This window comes from Canis aureus, chromosome 3 (assembly GCF_053574225.1).
Source record: "Canis aureus isolate CA01 chromosome 3, VMU_Caureus_v.1.0, whole genome shotgun sequence".
Taxonomy (NCBI): Eukaryota; Metazoa; Chordata; class Mammalia; order Carnivora; family Canidae; genus Canis; species Canis aureus.
Window position 1 is genome coordinate 28,529,948 of NC_135613.1, and position 22,266 is coordinate 28,552,213.

The 22,266-nt window shown below is 45.4% G+C and overlaps 1 protein-coding gene and 1 long non-coding RNA gene across 3 annotated transcripts in view; one reads left to right on the forward strand and one right to left on the reverse strand.

The window, feature by feature from the left end:
- DNAJC11 (DnaJ heat shock protein family (Hsp40) member C11) overlaps nt 1-22,266 on the forward strand; it is a 75,363-nt gene that overhangs the window by 49,537 nt on the left and 3,560 nt on the right. For both annotated transcript variants that reach the window (XM_077891395.1, XM_077891396.1), the window contains 8 exons: nt 7,532-7,660; nt 8,613-8,735; nt 10,302-10,375; nt 13,192-13,381; nt 13,984-14,069; nt 14,438-14,554; nt 20,666-20,821; nt 21,890-21,959. In XM_077891395.1, coding sequence (XP_077747521.1) covers nt 7,532-7,660; nt 8,613-8,735; nt 10,302-10,375; nt 13,192-13,381; nt 13,984-14,069; nt 14,438-14,554; nt 20,666-20,821; nt 21,890-21,959 — 945 coding nt within the window. The remainder of the gene's footprint in view (nt 1-7,531; nt 7,661-8,612; nt 8,736-10,301; nt 10,376-13,191; nt 13,382-13,983; nt 14,070-14,437; nt 14,555-20,665; nt 20,822-21,889; nt 21,960-22,266) is intronic.
- LOC144310442 (uncharacterized) lies at nt 17,277-21,932 on the reverse strand. Its single transcript, XR_013376165.1, has 3 exons — nt 21,807-21,932; nt 21,591-21,726; nt 17,277-21,485 (listed from the first exon to the last, which is right to left on the reverse strand). It is a non-coding gene; the product is annotated as an uncharacterized LOC144310442 (long non-coding RNA).

The window sequence follows — 22,266 nt, forward strand, 5'->3', positions numbered from 1 at the left end:
TTTTTTTTTTTTCCTAAAGACTTTATTTATTCATGAGAGACACACAGAGAGAGAGAGGCAGAGATACAGGAAGAGGGAGAAGCAGGCTCCATGCAGGGAGCCCGAAGTGGGACTCGATCCCGGGTCTCCAGGATCATGCCCTGGGCTGAAGGTGGCACTAAACCGCCAAGTCACCCAGGCTGCCCTATTTTGGCCTTGTTTAAAGAAACAACCAAATGATTGTAAAAGTCATGACTTAAGCAATATTTTTTAACTTTTAAAGGCTATTCCACCTGCTGGTGAGTCAGTTGATTGTCAGTTGTGGAGCTAACACAAATACCTATCATTTTTTAAAGTTTTCTTTGCCAAAAGAAATAAAACCATATTTAGCATTATTTTGAAAGTTTTAAGCCAATGCAATTAAACAAATAAAAGATAAAATATTTTTAAAAAAAGATAGGGGATCCTTGGGTGGCTTGGCGGTTTAGCGCCTGCCTTTGGCCCAGGGCGCGGTCCTGGAGTCCTGGGATCGAGTCCCGCGTCTGGCTCCTGGCATGGAGCCTGCTTCTTCCTCCTCCTGTGTCTCTGCCTCTCTCTCTCTCTCTCTCTCTGACTGTCATAAATAAATGAATAAATAAATAAATCTTTAAAAAAAGATAAAATATTGTAAGGGCTGTAATTTTCAGCATAGGATATGATTGCCTTTCCTTAGAGAACCAGCTAAAAACTATCAGGACTAACACATTGAATGAGGCAGCCAGTCATGAAACTCATGTATACTAACAGAGGGTCTCTGCTGTTCCTGCATCGACACCTCACAGATTACAGAATAGCCTCCATCCTTCCCCCAACATGGCAGCCAGAGTGAGCCTACAAAAGTCAGGTGAGACCAGGTCATCCTGCTTAAAGAGCTAGATGGCTGGCCTCATTCACTGTCAGCCAGTATGCTCTCAGTGGCTGCAGATGCAGTTACCATTGTGCATTGTCCAAGCAAGGACATTTTTGAGAGTGAAAAGAGGTGCTTAAAATAATTAAAAATGCATTTAGTCTTTTGAAATGTTTATTGACCAACATTGGTTTTATTATATTAGAGAACCTATAATATGGTTTATTCAAAAACTGCTTCAAAAATATTTCCTTTGGATCCCTGGGTGGTGCAGTGGTTTAGCGCCTGCCTTTGGCCCAGGGCGCGATCCTGGAGACCCGGGATCGAATCCCACGTCGGCCTCCCAGTGCATGGAGCCTGCTTCTCCCTCTGCCTATGTCTCTGCCTCTCTCTCTCTCTGTGTGACTATCATAAATAAATAAAAAACTTAAATATATATATATATTTCCTTTAAAAAATATACCTGTGTATATCAAAGCAAGTTTTAAAAATCATATTGATTATATGAACATTAAAGGTATTAGAATCAGGGGTGCCTAGCTGATTGTCAGTAGAGCATGCAGCTCTTGATCTCAGGGTTGTGAGTTCAAGCCCAATATCAAGCCTACTTAATTAATCAGTCAGAATTATTTTTGGCATACATTCAAATACTTTTAATCAATTTTTAAGTGTCTCTGATATTCTGTGTTCTGGTTATGTATAACCAACCACACCAAAACTTAGTGGCTTACACAATTTGGTTTTCTTATGGTCCCGTGGGTCGACCGGACTCAAGTGGATGCTCCTCACTGGGGGTCTCCTCATGCGGTGTAGTCCAGTGGCATCTGGGTCATGTTGAAGATGGCATCTGCATTCCTTGCGCCTTCCATGTGGCTCTCCTTGCCTTGGCTGGCTTGACCTTCCTCAGAACATAGCAGTCTCAGGGGAGGTGGATTGTTCTGGTAGCAGGCTTCCCCAGAAAGCACCTCCAGAGGCCTAGAAGGAAGCTGCAAGGCTTCCTGTGGCTTCCTGTGACCTAACTCTGAAGGCTGTGTCCTCATACCCACTGCACTCTGTTGGACGAGAGTAAGGCACCATCCTGGGCAGAAACAAGGAAAGGGCTCTGTGCAAAGGTCAGAGGCCAGCAGGCAGGGCTCACCAGGAGGCCCTCTCTGGATCCTCATTCCTGCATTGCAGCACCACTATTTTCCCAAAGAATGTACCTTCAGTGTGGTGGATTTTCTTTTCAGTAACATAGCCTACCGTCTCAATACATTTGTATTAGCATATTTGAAGTTTTTAACGTGTTTGATTCTTTTCTGCCTACTGTAATATCTTAATTGAGAAAACTCTCAATTCTAAATCTCTTTTTTGTGGGACATATACTTTAGCCCAAGTATTTTCATAGGGGTATTGTCTTTTTGCCTCCACTCAGAATATTTTTGGTACTTTTTTTTTAATTGTCTTCATTTATGATCTTTGCTTCATCAGATTTACATGCCAGTCATAAAACTGCAGTCAGGCCTTTTCAATTTAATTCCATTCGAAGATAGAATATAAATTTAACTGAAGGGCAGCCCAGGTGGCTCAGCGGTTTAGCGCCACCTTCAGCCCAGGGCCTGATCCTGGAGACCCGTGATCCCTGCATGGGGCCTGCCCCTCTCTCTCTCTCTCTCTCTCTCTCTCTCTCTGTCTCTCATGAATAAATAAATAAAATCTTTTTTAAATAAATAAATTTAACTAAAGATGACAATTCTACCAAAAGAGTCTTACCAAAATTGAGATACTTCAAAATACTATTATGAAATTTCAAAATGAAATAAACTGAGCTATTATCTCATTTGCTCAGTTGTCCTTCCTTGAGAGCTCAATTTCAGAGTTACCTGCTTTATTTTCAGTGATTATAATTTCTGAAATATTTTAAAAACTACAGGGCTTATTATGCCATTTTAAAGAGGAGTTCTTTAAAGGCTCAGCAATTCCTAATATTCAATTTGTAATACACGGACATACTGCAGATTCTCTTCATACTGCAGATATTCAGAATCAGCTTTGTGGTGCCTGGGGGGCTCAGTCGGGTAAGCATCTGACCCTTGAGCTCAGCTGAGGTCGTAATCTCAGGGTTGTGAGTTCTGTTTTGTTTTTTTTTTTAAATCAATCAGCCCCACAAAAGATTATTGTTTCTCTAAACACTCAAAAATATTTTTACATTTTGACAGCTTTAGCTTTGTTTTCCTTGCATAGAATACCACAGTTTGTTTTGACACAATTATGCATCTGTGTGCAGTGTAACTAATCCTTAGGCTATATCTGCTCCGTAGGCTTCTTGGCTTTGATAAGACACTTTTACCAAACATTGTAATTTACCAAAATGGATATCTGAGTATCACCAGAAAAACAAAATGTTATGTTCATAGTGGAATTTTTTTACTAGAGTTTACAGTAACATTTTCTCTTAGGGTTTCCACCCAATCCCAGCATGGAGGATGGGGGCACATGTAGCAGGCAATAATTCAGTTCAGTTCTAGGGACACCTGGGTGGCTCAGTCATTTGAGCATCCAGTTCTTGATTTCAGCTCAGGCCTTGATCTCAGGGTCGAGAGTTCGAGCCCCATGCTGGGCTCCATACTAGGTGTGAACCTACTTAAAAATATTAAAAATCCATTCTGTTCTGACACTATACCCGGAGATAGCATCAGATCCCACAGGTTAAGGGTTCAATCCTATAACACTGCAGCCACCCCCTACTTCAGAGGTCAGTCACAAGCCCAAGGCTCCTGACCAAGGGCTACAGATTCCGACACCCTCCTCCTTGGGTTCTTTTAATTCACCAGAGGGGCTTGTGGAACTCAGGAAAGCACTTTACAAATCAAGAGGCAGGTGGAAATACATAGAGCGAAGTCTGGGGAAAGGGTATGGGACTTCCATGCTCTATCTAGACACCCTCCTCTCCCTGCACTTCCACTGTACCCACCAACCCCGAAGCTCTCAGAACCCAGTCCTTTGGGATTTTTATGAAAGTTTCATTGCATAGTCACATGACTAAGTCATTGTCCATTAGCTGATTGAACCTCTGGCTCCTCTCCCTTACCTGGAGGCTAGGGGTAGAACTGAAGGTTACAGCCCTCTAGTCACTTGGTTGGTCCTCCTGGCAACCAGCCCCCTGGCCTTGGGTAGAGACCAAAAGTCACCTTCATTAATGTGACAGAAGATCTATTTATCACCCTTATCACCAGAAAGTTCAAGGTTTTAGGAGCTATGAGCCAGGAGCCCTGTGGATGAAGACCAAATATGAATAAGAAATATATATTTGGTCATCTGAATTACTAAATATATATTTTTTATTCATCACTATATTGCACATCTATAATTCAAATCAAACGATTATTAGGATTAACGCAACTGATTTTCTGTTTGAAGCATCTGGTTAACACAAACTGGCATCTTTAGCAGCTGTGAGGTTCTTTTGCTAATAGAACTGCTGTTGCTTTATCTTTCATATGTGCAGTACAAACCTTAGAATGGAAAAATGAGTGAAATTAACAGAGGAACTACCATTTGAGTTATATAACGTCGCTTTTTAGTTATCTGTAAATCCCTGCTGCTGTGCCTCACTTTTAGGCATGGTCTTTAAAGAATGACAGTGGAGTTTGTTTAGCAGATGTATGACTTTTTATTTTTATATGGTCTGAATTAGCACTATGGGTGAATGACTAGTGAATTGAATTTCATACAAGTACAAATTCATCAGCTTTCTGAGAAAATAGAATTTGCTTATTTTTATTGTTGTTAAACATACACTGGGGATCCCTGGGTGGTGCAGCGGTTTGGCGCCTGCCTTTGGCCCAGGGCGCGATCCTGGAGACCCGGGATCGAGTCCCATGTCGGGCTCCCGGTGCATGGAGCCTGCTTCTGCCTGTGTCTCTGCCTATCTCTCTCTGTGTGTATTTCTCATGAATAAATAAATAAATAAATCTTTAAAAAAAAAAAAAAACATACACTATGTTTAATTTTATTGCTGCCTGAAGAATTTATCAAAAAAGAAAGTATTACCCCCCCAAAAAAAACCAACTAAAACACAAAAGCCCTACAGATTTACATCAGGAGTTGCAAATTTGGCCTACTGCCAGATTTTATATGACTTACAAACTAAGAATGGTTTTTACATTTTTTAATGGTCGAAAATATCAAAAGGGAGCACCTGGGTGGCTCAGTGGGTTAAGCGTTCAACGGAGCTTTTTTTTTTTTTTTTTTTTTTTTCTTTAAAAGAAAAGTAATATTTTGAGACATGAAAATTGTATGAAATTCAGATTTCGGAGTGAGTGAACAGTTTTACTGAAACTGGAACATAGCCAGGGTCAGGCCCTTGCTGGGTATTTGGGCTGCTTTCCTGTACACCAACAGTCGAACTGTGGCAAAACCCACACCACCTAAAATAGTTACTGCGGCCCTTCACAGAAAGTATGCCACCTCCTGATTATACCATTCAGTAGAAGAGGAATACTATGACAAGAGTATTGGGACTGGTCTCTGCTACCTTCTCCTGCAGGACTGGCCCAACTCTGTTTCCCACACATATTTTCACATACACTGCAGTTTCCTGTGCACATGGCTGACCACAGCTTCATACATGTCCTGGGCCAAGGCGCTGGCCACCTGCCTGATGGCACCAAATGGGCAAGAGCACCTCATACTTCTCACATTAGCTGAGACAGAGATGACTGCCCGGCCACCACACCAGCAAGCACCTGGGATGGGCTGAGGGTGGAGGGCTGCTCATTTCACCTGGAAAGAGAGGAGAGCGGTGGTGGCACCCCACACACCGCTGGATGAGACCGCATCAGATGCTGGAAGTACCAAGTGAAGGCCCAGCACCAAACCAGTCTGGCTTCTTAGTTTTTTTTTGTTTTTTGTTTTTTAATTTTTATTTATTTATGATAGTCACACAGAGAGAGAGAGAGGCAGAGACACAGGCAGAGGGAGAAGCAGGCTCCATGCACCGGGAGCCCAATGTGGGATTCGATCCCGGGTCTCCAGGATTGCACCCTGGGCCAAAGGCAGGCGCCAAACCGCTGCGCCACCCAGGGATCCCTGACTTCTTAGTTTTGTTTAAGATTTTATTTATTCATTCATGAAAGACAGAGAGGCAGGGACCTAGACAGAGGGAGAATAGGCTCCCTGCAGGGAGCTCAATGGGACTCAATCCCCAGACTCCAGGATCAGCCCTGAGCCAAAGGCAGGTGCACAACTCCTGAGCCACCCAGGGGTCCCTGGCTTCTTAGTTTAAGACAGCTCTTGATGACGATGGTAATACTTGGTTTAAAAATGAAAATCTGGAATAATTGCTAAACCAACCACAACAACAGGCTTCAACTGGTCATCTCGGATAAACCCCTGCCCATCACCCCCTCCTCCCCTGCCATAGCATCCATGGACCACCCTCGCACAACAGCCCACAGTCTGCTCATCTGCCTTGTGCTCCCTCTGCACCAGTCCCGGCGGCCTCCCCCTGGTTTTCCACTCACGTCTTTGTTAGCGTGTCCCCTTCTCAGGGAAAAAAACACATGCCCTCACACTATTTTTGGGGCGATAGAAATGTTCTGTGTCGTGATTGTGGAGGTGGTTTCACGAGTCTACATGTCTGTCAGAACTCACCGAGTTGTGCACTTTACGTGGGTGCAGTTTGTGTTATTATATGTAAATTCAACCTCAGTAAAGTTTTTTTAAATGGGCGCAGGGAACTGAGTATAGAAAGGTGTGTTTGGTCAGATTTTTATATGTAGGATTAAAATATACTCCCATTTGAAAACTCTTACCATGATAACAATAATAATAAACATTGATTTTTCTGAGCATGGAGCATTTTATATGTCAGCAAATTTTAGCTTCGCATTTCTTTTTTTTTTTTTTTTTTTTAGCTTCGCATTTCTTGAGAGAATATGGTGTTGCGTTTCTCATAGCTTAATTCTTAATTTTAGAAGGTGAGACGATTTTTCAATTTCCCGTTCATTCATAATTGATTTTGTTTGTACTTCTTTATCTTTGAAGTTATTTTTATATTTTAAAAAGTTTTAAGGTAGTTTTATGGTATAAGAGTGTTTAAAATCCAACATTAGAATGTTTAATTCATGTGCATGGCTAGGTGGTTTCTGCATTCCTGGCTTAAATCTGGAGGTGACCGGGGCAGCCCCGGTGGCGCAGCGGTTTAGTGCTGCTTGCAGCCCGGGGTGTGATCCTGGAGTCCCGCGATCAAGTCCCACGTCGGCCTCCCTGCGTGGATCCTGCTTCTCCCTCTGCCTGTGTCTCTGCCTCTCTGTGTGTGTGTGTGTGTGTCTATGAATAAATAAATGAAAAATCTTTTAAAAAAAAAAAGAAAGAAAAAATCTAGAGGTGACCTATTTAGAGCCATGAATTGGGTCTTGTTTGGGCTTTAAAAATCAAATTGTGTGGGTCTTTTTCGCTTCCTGACACTTACCTTGTCATCCGCCTCCTGATGTGACCAGTTTTCTGACCCTAGCAGTCAGTGGTACTCTGCTGCTGTTTGGTGTGAACCGTGACCTTCATGCTCCGTGGGCCTCGTGGTGGAGTTCTACCCATACCCAGTGAACCACCGGCTGCCAAAGTGTAGATTGTCTTTCATTCCACAAATACCACCCCTGCTGCTGACTCCTGGTTTTTCTGCCCCAGGGGACCATCAGTGTTGGCATCGATGCCACTGACCTTTTTGATCGCTATGAGGAGGAGTATGAAGATGTGTCTGGAAGTGGCTTTCCACAGATTGAAATTAACAAAATGCATATATCTCAGTCCATTGAGGTAAGGCCCAGACTCCCCCTGAGTGCAGTGAGGCTCAGGTTAACGAGGCGCAGCACACCGAGCAGCTGTGGTTTTTCTCATCTTTATTTATGAAAGGATGCAATTAGCCACTTAGGGGGAAAAAAACGTTCCAGGCACAACCTTGTTTGTTACTGCTTTGCTGACGTGTTAGCAGTATGAGTGCCAGGGGGTGCTTAGCTTCCATGGTCGTAGGGCTCCCCCAGCAGAAGTACAAGTGGTCAGAGAGAAGTAGAGGCCAAGGTCAGGAAGATTTGGGTTGAGAAAGCAGACTCCGCCCATGAGTGAGTCCAAGAACCAGTCTTAGTTTTAAGGTGCACTCTGTCATGTGCAGAAAACACAATATTCAGCTGAACCTGGGGTCACTGAAATGTCACCTTTCTGCCCATGGTTTGGATATAGCACTGGCGGGCCCGTCTGCTGAGGCTGACAGTAGGTCTCTGCCTCCTCAACTCTGTTTATTCTCAAGTACATCAACCCAGAGTATGGAGTCCTACCTCTGGGAAACTTGCCCCTCTGGTGGAGCTTCCAGTGTTGGTTAGTAGAGCCACGGATTTAGTCCCTTCCCCAGAGCTGGTGGTGAACAAGGACTGGAGAGTCCCAGACATCTACAGTGGGCAGGAAGGCATGTAATGAAGTCACTGTGCAATCTGATGGTATCAGTGCACTAAGAACCAGCATTCAGCTCTGTCTTTCCCATTTTTTTTAATTTGCACAGTAAAGCTTTTGCAAAATATTACCTTGGTGGCCACATGCAGTACAGAGGGCAAAGTGAGAGAAGAGTGAACTAGTTGAGGTCATCATGCATCCCTGTACACTGGAGCCATGGTCACCTGCACTTTTGAGTGGACACTTTGAACATCTTCATTAGGCCGCTATCTTTGTACTTCCTCCTGCGTTGATTCATTCCTTACCAGCAAATATCATTTCCTAGGCACCCCTAACAGCTACAGACACAGCCATCCTCTCTGGAAGCCTCTCAACCCAGAATGGGAATGGAGGAGGTTCCATTAACTTCGCTCTTAGACGAGTCACTTCTGCAAAGGGATGGGGAGAGGTAAGAATGCCAGCTGGCGGGATCATGTTGTCCACTGTGAAGCCTTAATTTCTGAACATTTACACTCTAAAAGCCTCAAAAAGACCTAGGTTGGCCACATCATTGTATAACAGGGTACCAGATGTCAAACTTGCACTAGGTGACGCTCCCCAAGAGAAAAATATGTCTCATACCTGAGATGGAATCCCCCATCTGCTGGACAGTTCAGAGGTAGGGTAGAGCAGTGAGATTTCCCTTGAGGTGCCAACTTACAGAAATCCAACCACGAAAAATTCAGCCTCTTTTTGCCCTCTCAGCAGAAACCTGTAGGCTCTTCCCTTTCCCTGCCCAATGCGGAAGGCAAGTGCCGTGTCAATGCTCTGGTCCACTGATTGGTGGCTGTTTAACAGTCAGTTCTGCTGAGCAAATTGAACTGCGCCAAATTAACATTGAAGAGTAGCCTTGAAAGTCACCCAGACTAGTAAATGAGGCAGTCATAACTGGCTGGAATTCCAGGGCTGAGTGTGGGACTGCTGATGGGTTAACTCCAGACCCCAGAGGACCATCTCCAGTCACCTGTGAGAGCTGGGGGCAATGAAGCACAGTAGAGAGCAGAACAAGAACACTGGGAAGTCGGCACTGCGGGGGGCGGGGGTGCGGGGGGCTGTGCCTGACTGCAGCAGGAAGCTCTGCAGATAGCAGGACACAGAGCCAGTCCCTCCTCACTTGAGCAAGGAAGACCATCGGAGGCCAGCAGTGTTTTCTTTGGAGGGACTCCTTTCTGAAACATACCTCCTTGAAAACTGCCACCTTTGCATCTCTGGAAACAGTCTTCCATTTGGCCAAGGTTAGGATGAGGTTTTAAGAATCTTCAAGGGCACCTGGATGGCTCAGTGGGTTAAGTGTCTGATCCTTGATCCCACTTCAGGTCTTAATCTCAGGGTCATGAGTTCAGGCCCCATGTTGGGCTCCATGCTGGGTATGGAGCCTACTGAAAAAAAATCTTCCAGGGATGCCTGGGTGGTTCAGCGGTTTAGCGCCTGCCTTCGGCCCGGAGCGTGATCCTAGAGTCCCGGGATTGAGTCCCACATTGGGCTCCCTGCATGGAGCCTGCTTCTCCCTCTGCCCCTCTCTCTCTCTGTTTCTCATGAATAAATAAATAAAATTAAAAATATATATATATCTTCCAGCCCGTACTCTTAGAGCCCTGGCAAATGCCAAAGGCATTGAATTAAAAGAAGGAATTTTTTTTTAATTTAAATTCAATTTGCCAACATACAGTATTATACCCAGTGCTTGTCTTATCACGTGCCCTCCTTAGTGCCTGTCACCCAGTGACCCACCCTGCCACCCCCTCCCCCCTGCAGCCCTTTTTTCCCAGAGTTTAGGAGTCTCCTGTGATTTATCTTCCTCTCTAATTTTTCCCCACTCAGTTTCCGCTCCTTCCCTTATGGTCCCTTTCAGTATTTTAAAAGAAGGAATCATAACCAGAGGTGTTCCCCTGAGACATGTGTTGCTGCTATGAAAGTAAACAAACAAAAAAAGAAAGTAAACACCACTAACACTCTCTTTTTCTCTTTTGAACAGTTAGAATTTGGAGCCGGGGATCTGCAGGGACCTTTATTTGGTCTGAAGCTCTTCCGTAATCTCACACCAAGATGGTAAATATAGAGAAATCCTCTCTGATGGTCTTTGTAGATTAAGCAGACTAGAAGCTTTGTATTCTTTTTGTCACGATCATCTGGAGTTACCTTTTCTGCCCTACAAGGTCACCAGGGGCAGACCCTGCGGCACTGGCAGAGCTGGGGCAGGGTGTACATAGCGCAGAGAGTGGGCTCAGGAAGGAGTCATCTGCTGCTGCTGCCTGTCCCTGCCCTGGGCCCAGCTCCTACTATGCAGGCCAGTCTCCTCCTTTGTGGGGCTGTGAGCACCAGGAGAAACTAGAGACAAAACTGGTCAGTGTCCTGAAAGATTGATGAACTTGTGGATCATTTCTTTATCTCCGAGAATGTATGTCAAGTTCTAGAAAGGGTCTGTATTAAATAGTGAGGCACTTGTGAGACTGCCTGGTCATCAGTGAGATGTGCAGACGCTGGAGTAATAATGCCCCCCGCCAGCTCTCCTTCATCATTGCTGTTGCAGTGATATCCTGCTCCTACAACTGTACAAGGCTGCCCTTCTAGAACCACAGGCATGTCCTTAGTTCCCATGTTGGGTTACCTGTGTGAGCTCAGATAAAAGAACTGGGTAGAAGGTAAAATAAAATCTCTTTCCTCTGGGGAGGAAATATAGTTAAAGGAGTCCTAGGATGGAGTACACATGGCATCATAGGCCTCTGCTCCAGGACCTGGTTCAGTGGGTCTGGGAAGGGATGAGGATTTGCATTTTTTTTTTTTTTAAATTCATGAGAGACACAGAGAGAGAGAGGGAGGCAGAGACACAAGCAGAGGGAGAAGCAGGCTCCACGCAGGGACCCCAATGTGGGGCTCAATCCTGGGTCTCCAGGATCATGCCCTGGGCTGAAGGCAGCACTAAACCGCTGAGCCACCAGGGCCACCCAATTTGCACTTTTAACCACGACTTTAGGCAAAGAGTAGACATACATGTTGTCCTAAGCTTGTCTGCATAGGTCTGTCACTCCTGGTGCCAACTGAGTGCATAGATTCCTGCCCCTACTCCCCACACCAGCTGAGTCGGGTCTCCTACGAGGCCCAGGAATCTGTACTTCTGTCAAGCACCTCGGTCATTCTTAGATCAGGCACATTTAGGAGATGCTTGACCGAGGGAAAGCTGTTGGCCTTTTGTTCTTTTTTTTTTTTTTTTTTTAATTTATTTATTCATAGAGACACAGCTAGAGAGAGAGGCAGAGACACAGGCAGAGGGAGAAGCAGGTACCATGCAGGGAGCCCAATGTGGGACTCGATCCCAGGTCTCCAGGATCACGCCCCGGGCTGCAGGCGGCGCCAAACCACTGCGCCACCGGGGCTGCCCACCTTTTGTTCTGATTGAACCTCAGTGCCCATCTGTTGAGTGGCCCCAGAGGACAGAGACTAGGGTGTCCTGTTTATCGGCCTTTACAGGTTTGAGAATTGAGTGTTATCATTGTGCCCAGAGTTTATCAGACTTGAGAACACAGATATATAAACTGGGATATCAGTCTCTTGACTTGACATAGTGTCTTTTCTTCAAGGCCCTGGTCCTGTGGTCAGGCTATTTATGAGTCCAGACTGGTGGTCATGGGGTTGGTTGGGAGTGTAGTGTCAGCCCTGAAGATGCAGACAGCCTGCAGAATGTTCTTGGTCTCCCGGGCCAGTGCCTCCCTCTCTCTCTCTCTCTCTCTCTCTCTCTCTCTCCCTCTCTCTCCCTCTCTCTGTCAGTCTCTCTCTAGGACATGCTGGATAAAAAGACTAAATCTTACTACTTCAATTAAGCAAGGATCCCAGTCTTTATCTTTTGATTCTTTTAAGTGCCACCATCTGTCTTGAAATTCTGGGATGACTTTGGTGTCTCTCCTCCCTGCTTGCCTCCCCTGACCCCAGTGTGGTGGAAGCAGAAACAAGCAGCTGGTCTCCAGTGTGATGAGAGAAACAAGGCAAAGTTTGGGTTGGGGACCCTGTGGAGAGGAGGAGTAACTTGTTCATCCATTTAGCCGTGAGGAGTTACTGGAAGCCTGCAAGAGCAGTATGATCAGAGCTCTCATAGTTATTATTACTTAATGGCAGAAGTATTACTTCTTGAGCTTAGGAAAGAGAAAGAAACCAGACTTTGGCAGTCTGGTAAATATTAGGCTGTTTGCTCACCTTTTAACACTTTGGGTATAGTGGTGTGAATTCCTCTGTTGTTGAAATGAAATACCCCTTTTTAGCCAGAAGGTGGGGCTGACTCCCTTGGAAACAAACTTGAGATGCCTTTCAGTTTTACTGAAAGGTTTACTGTACTGGCTTTCTGCATACACAGCCATGGGTGGACACCAGAATCACGTGGGTGGTCCTAGAGAAATAGATGATGCCTGGCCCCCAGCCCAAAACTCTGACTTAATTGGTCTGGGGTGGTCTCCAGATAAGGGGTCCCCAGCTTTGCTACACATTAGAATCACCTGGCAAGCTTTAACACTCAAGCCTGTACGTCAGAATCCCAGCATGTAGGAACTGACCATGAGTGTTTTTTAGAGTAGCTGGGTGATTCCAGTCTGCAGCTTTCCCCCACCCAGAGGTGATTCTAACCTGCAGTAGGATAGGACCTACTGGTTTTCAAAACAGACATTCAGTTATATCTAAAGTTAGAATGGGATGAGTGGGCAGTGCACGTCAGCAAGGAGGGCCACTAGGAAGACTCACCAGGACACCCTCTCTCCCTCTCAAAGAGAAAGGCTCAACGTCCCATTTTCCCAGTGGGGCTCAGGGATTCACAGAAGGGAGAGGGAGTAGCTGAGAACCAGGTGTCACCCAGGACCCTTTCCATCTGTGTGTCCCCACAGCTTTGTGACGACAAACTGTGCTCTGCAGTTTTCATCCCGTGGAATCCGGCCTGGCCTCACCACAGTCCTGGCTCGAAACCTAGACAAGAACACCGTGGGCTACCTGCAGTGGCGGTGGGGCATCCAGTCAGCCATGAACACTAGCATCGTCCGGGACACCAAGACCAGCCACTTCACGGTGGCCCTGCAGGTGAGGACAGAGCTGCACCTTCGTGTGCCCATTGTACCTCTTACCCTGGTCACCCTCCCTGAGTCTGAGTGCCAGGAGACGTCCTAAAGGGCCAGTTTGGCTCACACACATGCAGGAGTGTTGAAATCCTGTTGTTTCAGGCTTCCAAGGGTAGCTGTGCTCCAGTTACCCTAAAGCAAAATGTCCTTTGTACATCTTATAGTAGAAGTGCACAGAATAAGGTTGGGAAAATGCCCAGGTTAGTAAGTGATCCCAGAGCAGAGTCAGGCACTCGGGTCCCACCATGGCGGGCAGGGACACAGAATGAGAGACACCCCACTTCAAAGGGCAGCTACTCCTCAGCACTCAGCACCTGCTGCCATGTAAGAACACAGCTCCTTGACACAGAATGTTCTATTTTCATGAGACATGAGGAAACTGGGGTTTTATGTGAGCTCTCCCGGGTTGCAAATACTGGCCACTAGTAAATCTCCACACACAGATCATGGCCCGTGCCCAAGAGGCCCACCCACAACGAGCGCCCACAGGTGCACTCGGTGGCCATCTTCCTGCAGAGTCCCGGGCACTAGCTGTGCCTTCTCTTCTTCTCGCTGTCTCCCCAGCTTGGAATCCCTCACTCCTTTGCACTGATCAGCTATCAGCACAAATTCCAGGACGATGACCAGACGCGCGTGAAAGGGTCCCTGAAGTAAGTCCTGACCTGGCTGCAAATCAGGTAGGGGGTTCTGATTGCAGAGCCTGGTGTCAGTGGCCCGCTCGAGCTGGCCACATTTCTCAAGAGCCCCTATTGCGAGGGCATGGGGTTTACCACCCTGCAGTCCCTGCCTCGAGGACCTTGAAGCTGATAGAACTGCACCACTAGCGTGCTGACTTGCTTCTGCTCACTGACCAGAAGTGTCCGTCAAGACCGACTCCTGGGGCTGAGGATGGGGGTAGGGTGGGGAGCTGAGAGGGAGGGACAGAATAGGGGGGCCCAGCCTCTGTTCTGAGTGACAGGTGCCTGTGGGGACCGGGAGAGATGGAAAGCCACTTGCTTAGGCCTTGCACTCCCTGCAGGGCAGGCTTCTTTGGGACGGTGGTGGAGTACGGAGCAGAAAGGAAAATCTCCAGGCACAGCGTCCTAGGCGCAGCTGTCAGCGTTGGAGTCCCTCAGGGCGTTTCTCTCAAAGTCAAGTAAGTTGAACTGGCCAAGAATTATCTGGCAACTTGTCACTCACCCAGGCTTCACCCACTTTAAGGACGAAATAGACTTACTTTGCTTTGTAATTTTGTTCTTAAAAAATAAAGCTGCCCCTGTCTTAAGTGTATACGCCAACGTCAAGAAGTCCTAGAGCCCATTGTTCACTCAGGGTCTGAGTCTCTCAGGGAGCTGCCACCTGCTCTGCTGGCCCATCCTCCAAGCCAATTGCATCTCTCCCTTCCTGGGGGGTCCCAGTACCGGTCCTGCATGCCCGCTCATCAGCACTGCCTTTCCCATGCATGACATGTGCAGGGCCTCCACCAGCCTATGCAGCGTCTGTTTATCCCTCCATAGCAGACCGTTCCCATCCACACAGAGACTCCTCCCTGCTCCAGTGCTGAGCCTTCCTGCCTTCCGGCCTCTCAGTATGGTCTCTGTTACATGATAGTCGGTTGCTTGTATGTGGCAACGTCACAGTGGGACCCAGTCCTTGTCTGTGTAGACTCCCTCCCCAGATGGCCCCATCCAGCCTGCTGGCTTGAAGTACCTTCCTGCACTGACAACTCTCACAGTTACAGCTCTACCCTATTTCTCTTTCTTCTTCTTTCTATATATTCATATTGCTGCTTTTTCTAGCTTTTTAAAGCCCAGCCTTAGGTTAACTTAAAACCTTTTTTCTTGGGGCACCTGGGTGGCTCAGCGGTTGAGAGTCTGCCTTCAACTCAGGGCATAATCCTGGAGTCCTGAGTTGAGTACCACATCAGGCTCCCTGCATGGAGCCTGCTTCTCCATCTGCCTGTCTCTGCCTCTCTCTCTCTCTCTCTCTCTCTCTCTCTTTGTGTGTGTGTGTGTGTTTGTGTGTGTGTGTCTCATGAGTAAATAAATAAAATCTTAAAAATATATAAATAAAAATATATATATAAATAAAACCTTTCTTTTCTAATATAAACAAACATTTAAGGCTTTAAACACTGTTTCACCCCATCGCATAAATTTGGATGTTATTTTTTTGTTTTGTTTCTTAAAGATTTTATTTATTTGTTCATGAGAGACACACAGAGAGAGGCAGAGACACAGGCAGAGGGAGAAGAAGCAGGTTCCATGCAGGAGCCCGATGCGAGACTCAATCCCAGGACCCCAGGATCATGACCTAAGCCCAAGGCAGACACTCAACCACTGAGCCAGCCAGTTATCCTTTGGATGTGTTATATCATTATTATTCAATTCAAACTGTTTTCTAGGTTCACTTATGGAAATGTATTGCTTAATTTCTAAATATTTGGGTTTTTCTCTATAACTGATTAGTGATTTCAATTTAATTTCATTTTGGTCAGAAAACATATAATGTATGATTCCAGCCTTTTTAAATATATTGGCACTTGTTTTAGAGCCCACCATGTAATCGACCTGGGTGATCATGTGCACTTGAGAAGAACATGTATTCTGTAGTTTTTGGGCATAGTATTCTATAAATACCAGTAGGTCAAGGTGGTTGACAACATTCATCAGAAACCAGAAGTTCTATGACTTTACCGACTTGGGGCCGTTTTCTTTAAGTTGCTGAGAAAGTAGTATTAAAATCTCCTGCTGAGTGTAAAATTCTGTTTCTTCCTTTGTCAGTTTTGGCTTCGTGAATTTCATCTCTAGCAGCGCTCTTTGATTTGAAATCTGCTTTATCTGATGTTCGTATAGCTACTCCAGGCTTCTTATGCTTACTGTTTATGTGACTTATCTTTTTCTGTCTGTTTACCTTAACCTATCTTCTGTGTTCATATATACAGGGTGTCTCATAGACAGCATGCATCCATTCATTTGGTTTCTTTTTCTTTTTTTTTTTTTAAGATTTTATATATTTATTCATGAGAAACAGGGAGAGAGAGAGAGAGAGGCAGAGACACAGGCAGAGGGAGAAGCAGGCTCCATGCAGGGAGCCCGATGTGGGACTCGATCCCGGGACTCCAGGGTCACTCCCTGGGCGGAAGGCAGGCACTAAACCGCTGAGCCACCCAGGGATCCCAGTTTCTTACTTAATTGGAGTGTTTAGTCCAGTAATATTTAATGTAATTGTTGGTATGGTTGGTTTTAGGCCTGTTATTTATTATTTGTCTTCTTTTCTTCCCTTCTGATTTCTTGTTCTTCTAACCGTCCTTACTAAATATTTTTAGCATTCCATTTTGATTTACCTATTGATTTTTTAGCTATACCTCTTTGTACTTTTTTTTTCCTTAGTGGTTGCTCTAGTGATTACACATTGTTAACCTTTTATCATCTGTTTAGACTTAATATTGTATACTTGATGTAAAATGAAAGAACCTTGAAAACTTGTAGGGCCATTACCCATCCCTGTGTTCTTTATGCTGTACTTGTCACATGTGTTATAATTACACACATTATAGTCTCCACAAGAATATGTTAATTCTGGCTTTCAGTAGTTTTATATGTATATATTTGTACATCTATATGTGTTAAATCAAAAAGGGGGGGAGTCATCTTTGCCCATGTTTGTTTTTTTTTTTTTAACCATTTCTAGTGTTCCTTATTCCTTCCTAAGAATCTGATTTTCCTTCTGATACTCATTTCTTTGGCCTGAAGAACTTTCTTCAGCTTTTCTTATACTGTTGTAAGTCTACCAATGATGACCTCTTAGTATTCTTTATCAAGAAAATGTCTCTATTTTTTATTTATTCTGCTTTTATATTTTATTATTACATTCTATCTAGATATATCACTTTATTTTTAAAGATTTTATTTATTTATTCATGAGAGACAGAGGCAGAGGGAGAAGCAGGCTGCCTGCAAGGAGCCTGATGCGGGACTTGATCCCAGGACCCTGGGATTATGACCTGAGCCAAAGGCAGACACTTGACCACCGAGCCACCCAGGTGCCCCTGCTATAATTTTGAAAGTCAAGCTTCATTGATGTTAAATTTACAGAAATTAAAATTCATCTGTCTTATTATACAATCCTGGGAGTTTTGACAATCACATAAGTCATGTAACCACCATCACAATCAAGATAGAGCACATTTCCATTGTCCCCAAAAATTGTCTCATGGCCTTTGTGTGGTCTCCCAGGCCCTTGGCTACTGACCTGTTTTCATTCCCTATATTTTTGCCTGTTTCAAAAAGTCATATAATTGGAATCATAGAGTTGTGAGGCCTTTTGTGCTTCTTTCATGAGCATAATGCATTTAAGATATGTCCTTATGGTTGCATACATCAGTAGTGTGTCCCTTTTTATTGCTGTTTGGCATTATGTTGTGTTGATCTACCACGGTTTATCTGCTTATCCGTTTAAGGACATTTCAGTTTCCAATTTTTAGCAATTACAGATAAAGCCAGTAAACATTCACATATAAGTTTTGTGTGAACATAAGTTTTTATTTATCTTGGGTAAATAAATACCTAGGAGCAGGCATGCTGAGCTGAATGGTAGGTGTATGTTCCACTTGATAGGAAAGTACTAAGCCGCCTTCCAGGTGATGGCTTCCTGTTACTTCCCCCACCCCAACCCATAGCCTGTGAGAGCCCCAGTGGCTCCACATCCTCGACAGCCCTTGCTTGGAATGGTCATCCTGTTCACTTTGGCTGTTTCTCTGCAGGTATGTGAGTACATCCGTTGTGATTTTGATTTGTGTCTCCCTGACGTCTAGGATGTTGAACATCTTTCCATGCGCTTATTTGCCATCCAGATCTTTTGTTTGTTCTTTTAGTGAAGTCTTCATTCAAATCTTTTGTCTGTTTTATTATTGGGTGGTTTGGTTTCTTTTTTTTTTTTTTTAATGTTTTATTTATTTATTCATGAGAGACAGAGAGAAAGAGAGAGAGGCAGAGACACAGGCAGAGGGAGAAGCAGGTTCCATGTAGGGAGCCTGACATGGGACTTGATCCCAGGTCTCCAGGATCACACCCTGAGCTGAAGGCAGTGCTAAACTGCTGAGCCACCCGAGCTGCCCTGGTTTCTTATTTTTTGAGTGTTCTTTGCCGATTCTGGAGTTGCATTTATTCTGAAGGATATTGTCCCTGAATGTAGAATTCAGGGTTAACAGATTTATTCTTTCAGTGCTCCCAGGATGTTACTCTGCTGGCTTCTGGCCGCCATTCTTTCTGGTAACACATCAATGGTCATTTGAATCATTATCCCCCTGAATGTGATGTCTTTGTTTGTTTGTTTTCCTGACTAATTTTCCATTTTCTTTTTTTTTTTTTTTTTAATTTTTTATTTATTTATGATAGTCACACAGAGAGGGAGAGAGGCAGAGACACAGGCAGAGGGAGAAGCAGGCTCCATGCACCGGGAGCCCGACGTGGGATTCAATCCCGGGTCTCCAGGATCGCACCCTGGGCCAAAGGCAGGTGCCAAACCGCTGCACCACCCAGGGATCCCTCCATTTTCTTTTTTTAAGCTTTTTTTCCCAGCAGTTTGTACCTGCAGTTTACATACATGTGGTTTCTGTTGTATTTATGCTGCTTGGGGTTTGCTAAACTCCTCGCATCTGTAAGTTTAGGTCCTACCTCAAATTTGGAATTTTTAGGCCATTAATTCTTCAAATCTTAGTTCCTGCCCTCTCTCTCCTCTTTGGGGCCCTAATTACTTATACACTAAATCTCTTAGTGTTCCACAAGTTTCTGAGGCTCTGCCCATTTGCCTTCAGTTTTTTTTCTTGGTTCTTCATATTGGGTAATTTCTGTTGCTCTGTCTACAAGTTCACTGACTGCTCTCATCTCCGGTCTGCTATTTAGCCCATGCATTGTATGTTGTCTTGGACATGAAGTAGCACTCTAAAATCCCTTCCAGTCTGGGTCATCTGGGGTTGGTCACAGTTCATTATCTTTTTCTTTTGTGTATCTTGGTATATAGAGTCATTTGTATCATATCTTGGGTGTTCTGAATAATATAGCATAGAGGGTCTATATTCTGTTATGATCCCCAAAAAAGTGTTGATTTTTCCTTTTTGAAGGTAATTGGCAAAATCAGTCAGTGAACTGGGACTCACTCGTGTGTGGCAGCAGCTAGAACCACACAATTATTTCACTTGTAGCCAAGGCCGCCAAGAGACTGGGGATCTGTGCGGTGTTTACATAAAGAACTTAGGGCTGGGACACCTGGGTGGCTCAGCGGTTGAGTACCTGCCTTCAGCCCAGAGTGTGATCCTGGAGTTTGAGGATCGAGTCCCACATCAGGCTCTCTACATGGAGCCTGTTTCTCTCTCTGCCTCTCTCTTTGTGTGTCTCCCATGAATAAATACATAAGGGCAGCCCAGGTGGCTCAGCGGTTTAACTGGAGACCCAGGATCGAGTCCCACATCGGGCTCCCTGCATGGAGCCTACTTCTCCCTCGGCCTGTGTCCCCTGCCTCTCTTTCTCTGTATCTCATGAATAAATAAATAAAATCTTTAAATAAATAAACAAACAAATAAATAAAATCTTTTATAAAAAAGAACTTGGGGTTGCCCGTCTCTGATTTCCCTTGTTGGGGAACCCCCTACTTCCCAGCTGCTGTGGTTGCTTCAGACTCCGAGCTCTGGGCCTTCAGACTCACAGGACTGCAGATTTCCTCCCCATGTTTGCCAACCACACAGTAGCAGCTAAGACTTGCCCTCCTGTGCACTTGCCGGCCTCTTGTCGCTCCTCAGTACCCGAGAGTCTTTGTAGTTTGTGGTCAGGGTTTACAGCGCTTACCTGTTGGATGACTGGTGCAATAGGAGCTACTGGGACATTACTAGAAGCAGAATCTCTTCAATCTGCCAGCTTTGGAGATCATCACCCACTACTTTCAACAGAATAGTTTGAGGGCAGAGAGGTCTCTGTCTCTGTGTCCAGGGCCTCGGGAGGTGCCCGCTCCTGTCCTCTAAAGCCACTGTCACTCTGGTAAAGCAGTGGTCGCTGCTTTGCCCAGAATTAGCAGGCAGTGGGATCTTTCTTCTGTCACAGACATGAAATCCAGCAGCTCAGCTTTGGAATAGGGACTAGAAGGTGTGTAGATAATGAAACCAGCTGGAACTGGTGGTGTGTGTATCTAGAGTTCTCGCCCTGTGGCTGAGACCTCCATCACCCTTCCCTGGAAACCTATCTTGGGTGTTCTGTTTCATCTTTGTTTTCAGGTTAAACAGGGCCAGTCAAACCTACTTCTTCCCTATTCACTTGACGGACCAGCTTCTTCCCAGCGCCGTGTTCTATGCCACCGTGGGGCCGCTCGTGGTCTACTTCGCTCTTCATCGTCTGGTCATCAAACCGTACCTCAGGGCTCAAAAAGAGAAGTGAGTTCCTAACATGTCCCAGGGTTTCACTAAACAACTCTGTGCCTCAGTTTCCTTGTCTTTAAGACGGGTATGATCATGATAGAAGCTACTCAGAGGGCTCCTAGGGAAATTAATGCATACCTGTGAAGCTGGGCACAGCATCCGGCCTGTAGTAAGTACCCAGTGGGTGCTGACTGTTCCCACTGGCAGCACTGCTACTGCGCCCCCTTCACTTGCCCTTTTGACTCCCAGAAGGGGTTAGAGCTAGTTCACAAAATTGTGCAGACTCTACACCATGACCACAAGAAATAGAAAGTCCCCTGTTCTTACTCTGACCATTTCTTTTCCTCACACTGAGTCCAGTAGGGGTACATTTGAGTTCTTACAGAGGCGTGTATTAACTGTAGTCTTGAAAGTTATAGAAACGTTCGTATATTTTTACAGTTTCTTGTAGATAACCCACTGGAGCATAGCATTCCATCCGAGAGGTAGTTTAGATTCATTACTTCTAATGCTAATAGAATAAGTCACCAAGCTGAGGGAATCTCATTTTTTGGGCCCCTCCAGCGTTCAGATTCCGGCAGTTTAGAGCCCTGGTTCCCTAGGAGGCTTGAGGCTTAAAAGAAGAATGTGTGGGGTCAGGTCTTCTGACAGGATGGGTGTTTGCTGTCTCTGTTCTTTGCTAGGTAAGAAAAAAGTATACTTTGTACCTAAAGCAGTAAGCATTGTCCCTCCCAGAAGTATTCTAGAATCACCCCCAGGAGGTGGCTTTCCCTGTGGCCCTCACCTCTCCTCCAGCTGCTCACCATGCTGAGATTCTCATCAGGCAGGGGCTTGATTCCCCAGCAGTGGGCTTCCTGTGTGCTCTGGTGAGGAGTGGGGGAAAGCCATCCAGGGACAAAAGAAAGGGAAGCTGCAGAGGCCTAAAAGGAACAGATTTGCTTGAAATTGTCTTGGAAATATTTTCTAAAGCTGCAGAACCAGGAATGCAGTAAGAGCTCACACTGTTTGCCAGGCGCAGGTCCAACGAGGGGCTCTGTTGCCTCACTCCTCACTAACATGTGGCTTGTGTTCTTCTCGCTTAAGGGAGTTGGAAAAGCAAAGGGAAAGCACAGCCACTGACATTCTGCAAAAGAAGCAAGAGGCAGAAGCTGCCGTAAGTGCTGCAGAGATGCACCCCCGGAAGTCCTTTTGCTCTGTGTGGCTCTGCATATCACCATGCTGCCACACAGAGCAGACTGCGGGGGGTGGGAGGGTGCTCCTCACCCTCTGCCAACGATACACCTCTGACCGGGCTCGGGGAGCACATCACACTCCACCTCTCTAATCCCTATGGGATACGATTCCGCAAACTCCAGTCGCTGTCCTAAAGATTAGATACAGTTACCCTCAAAAGGCATAACAGGATTTTCCAAGAACTGGAGGGTACTGTCCTCTTTTCTTCCCTGTAAGTGAACTGGTGT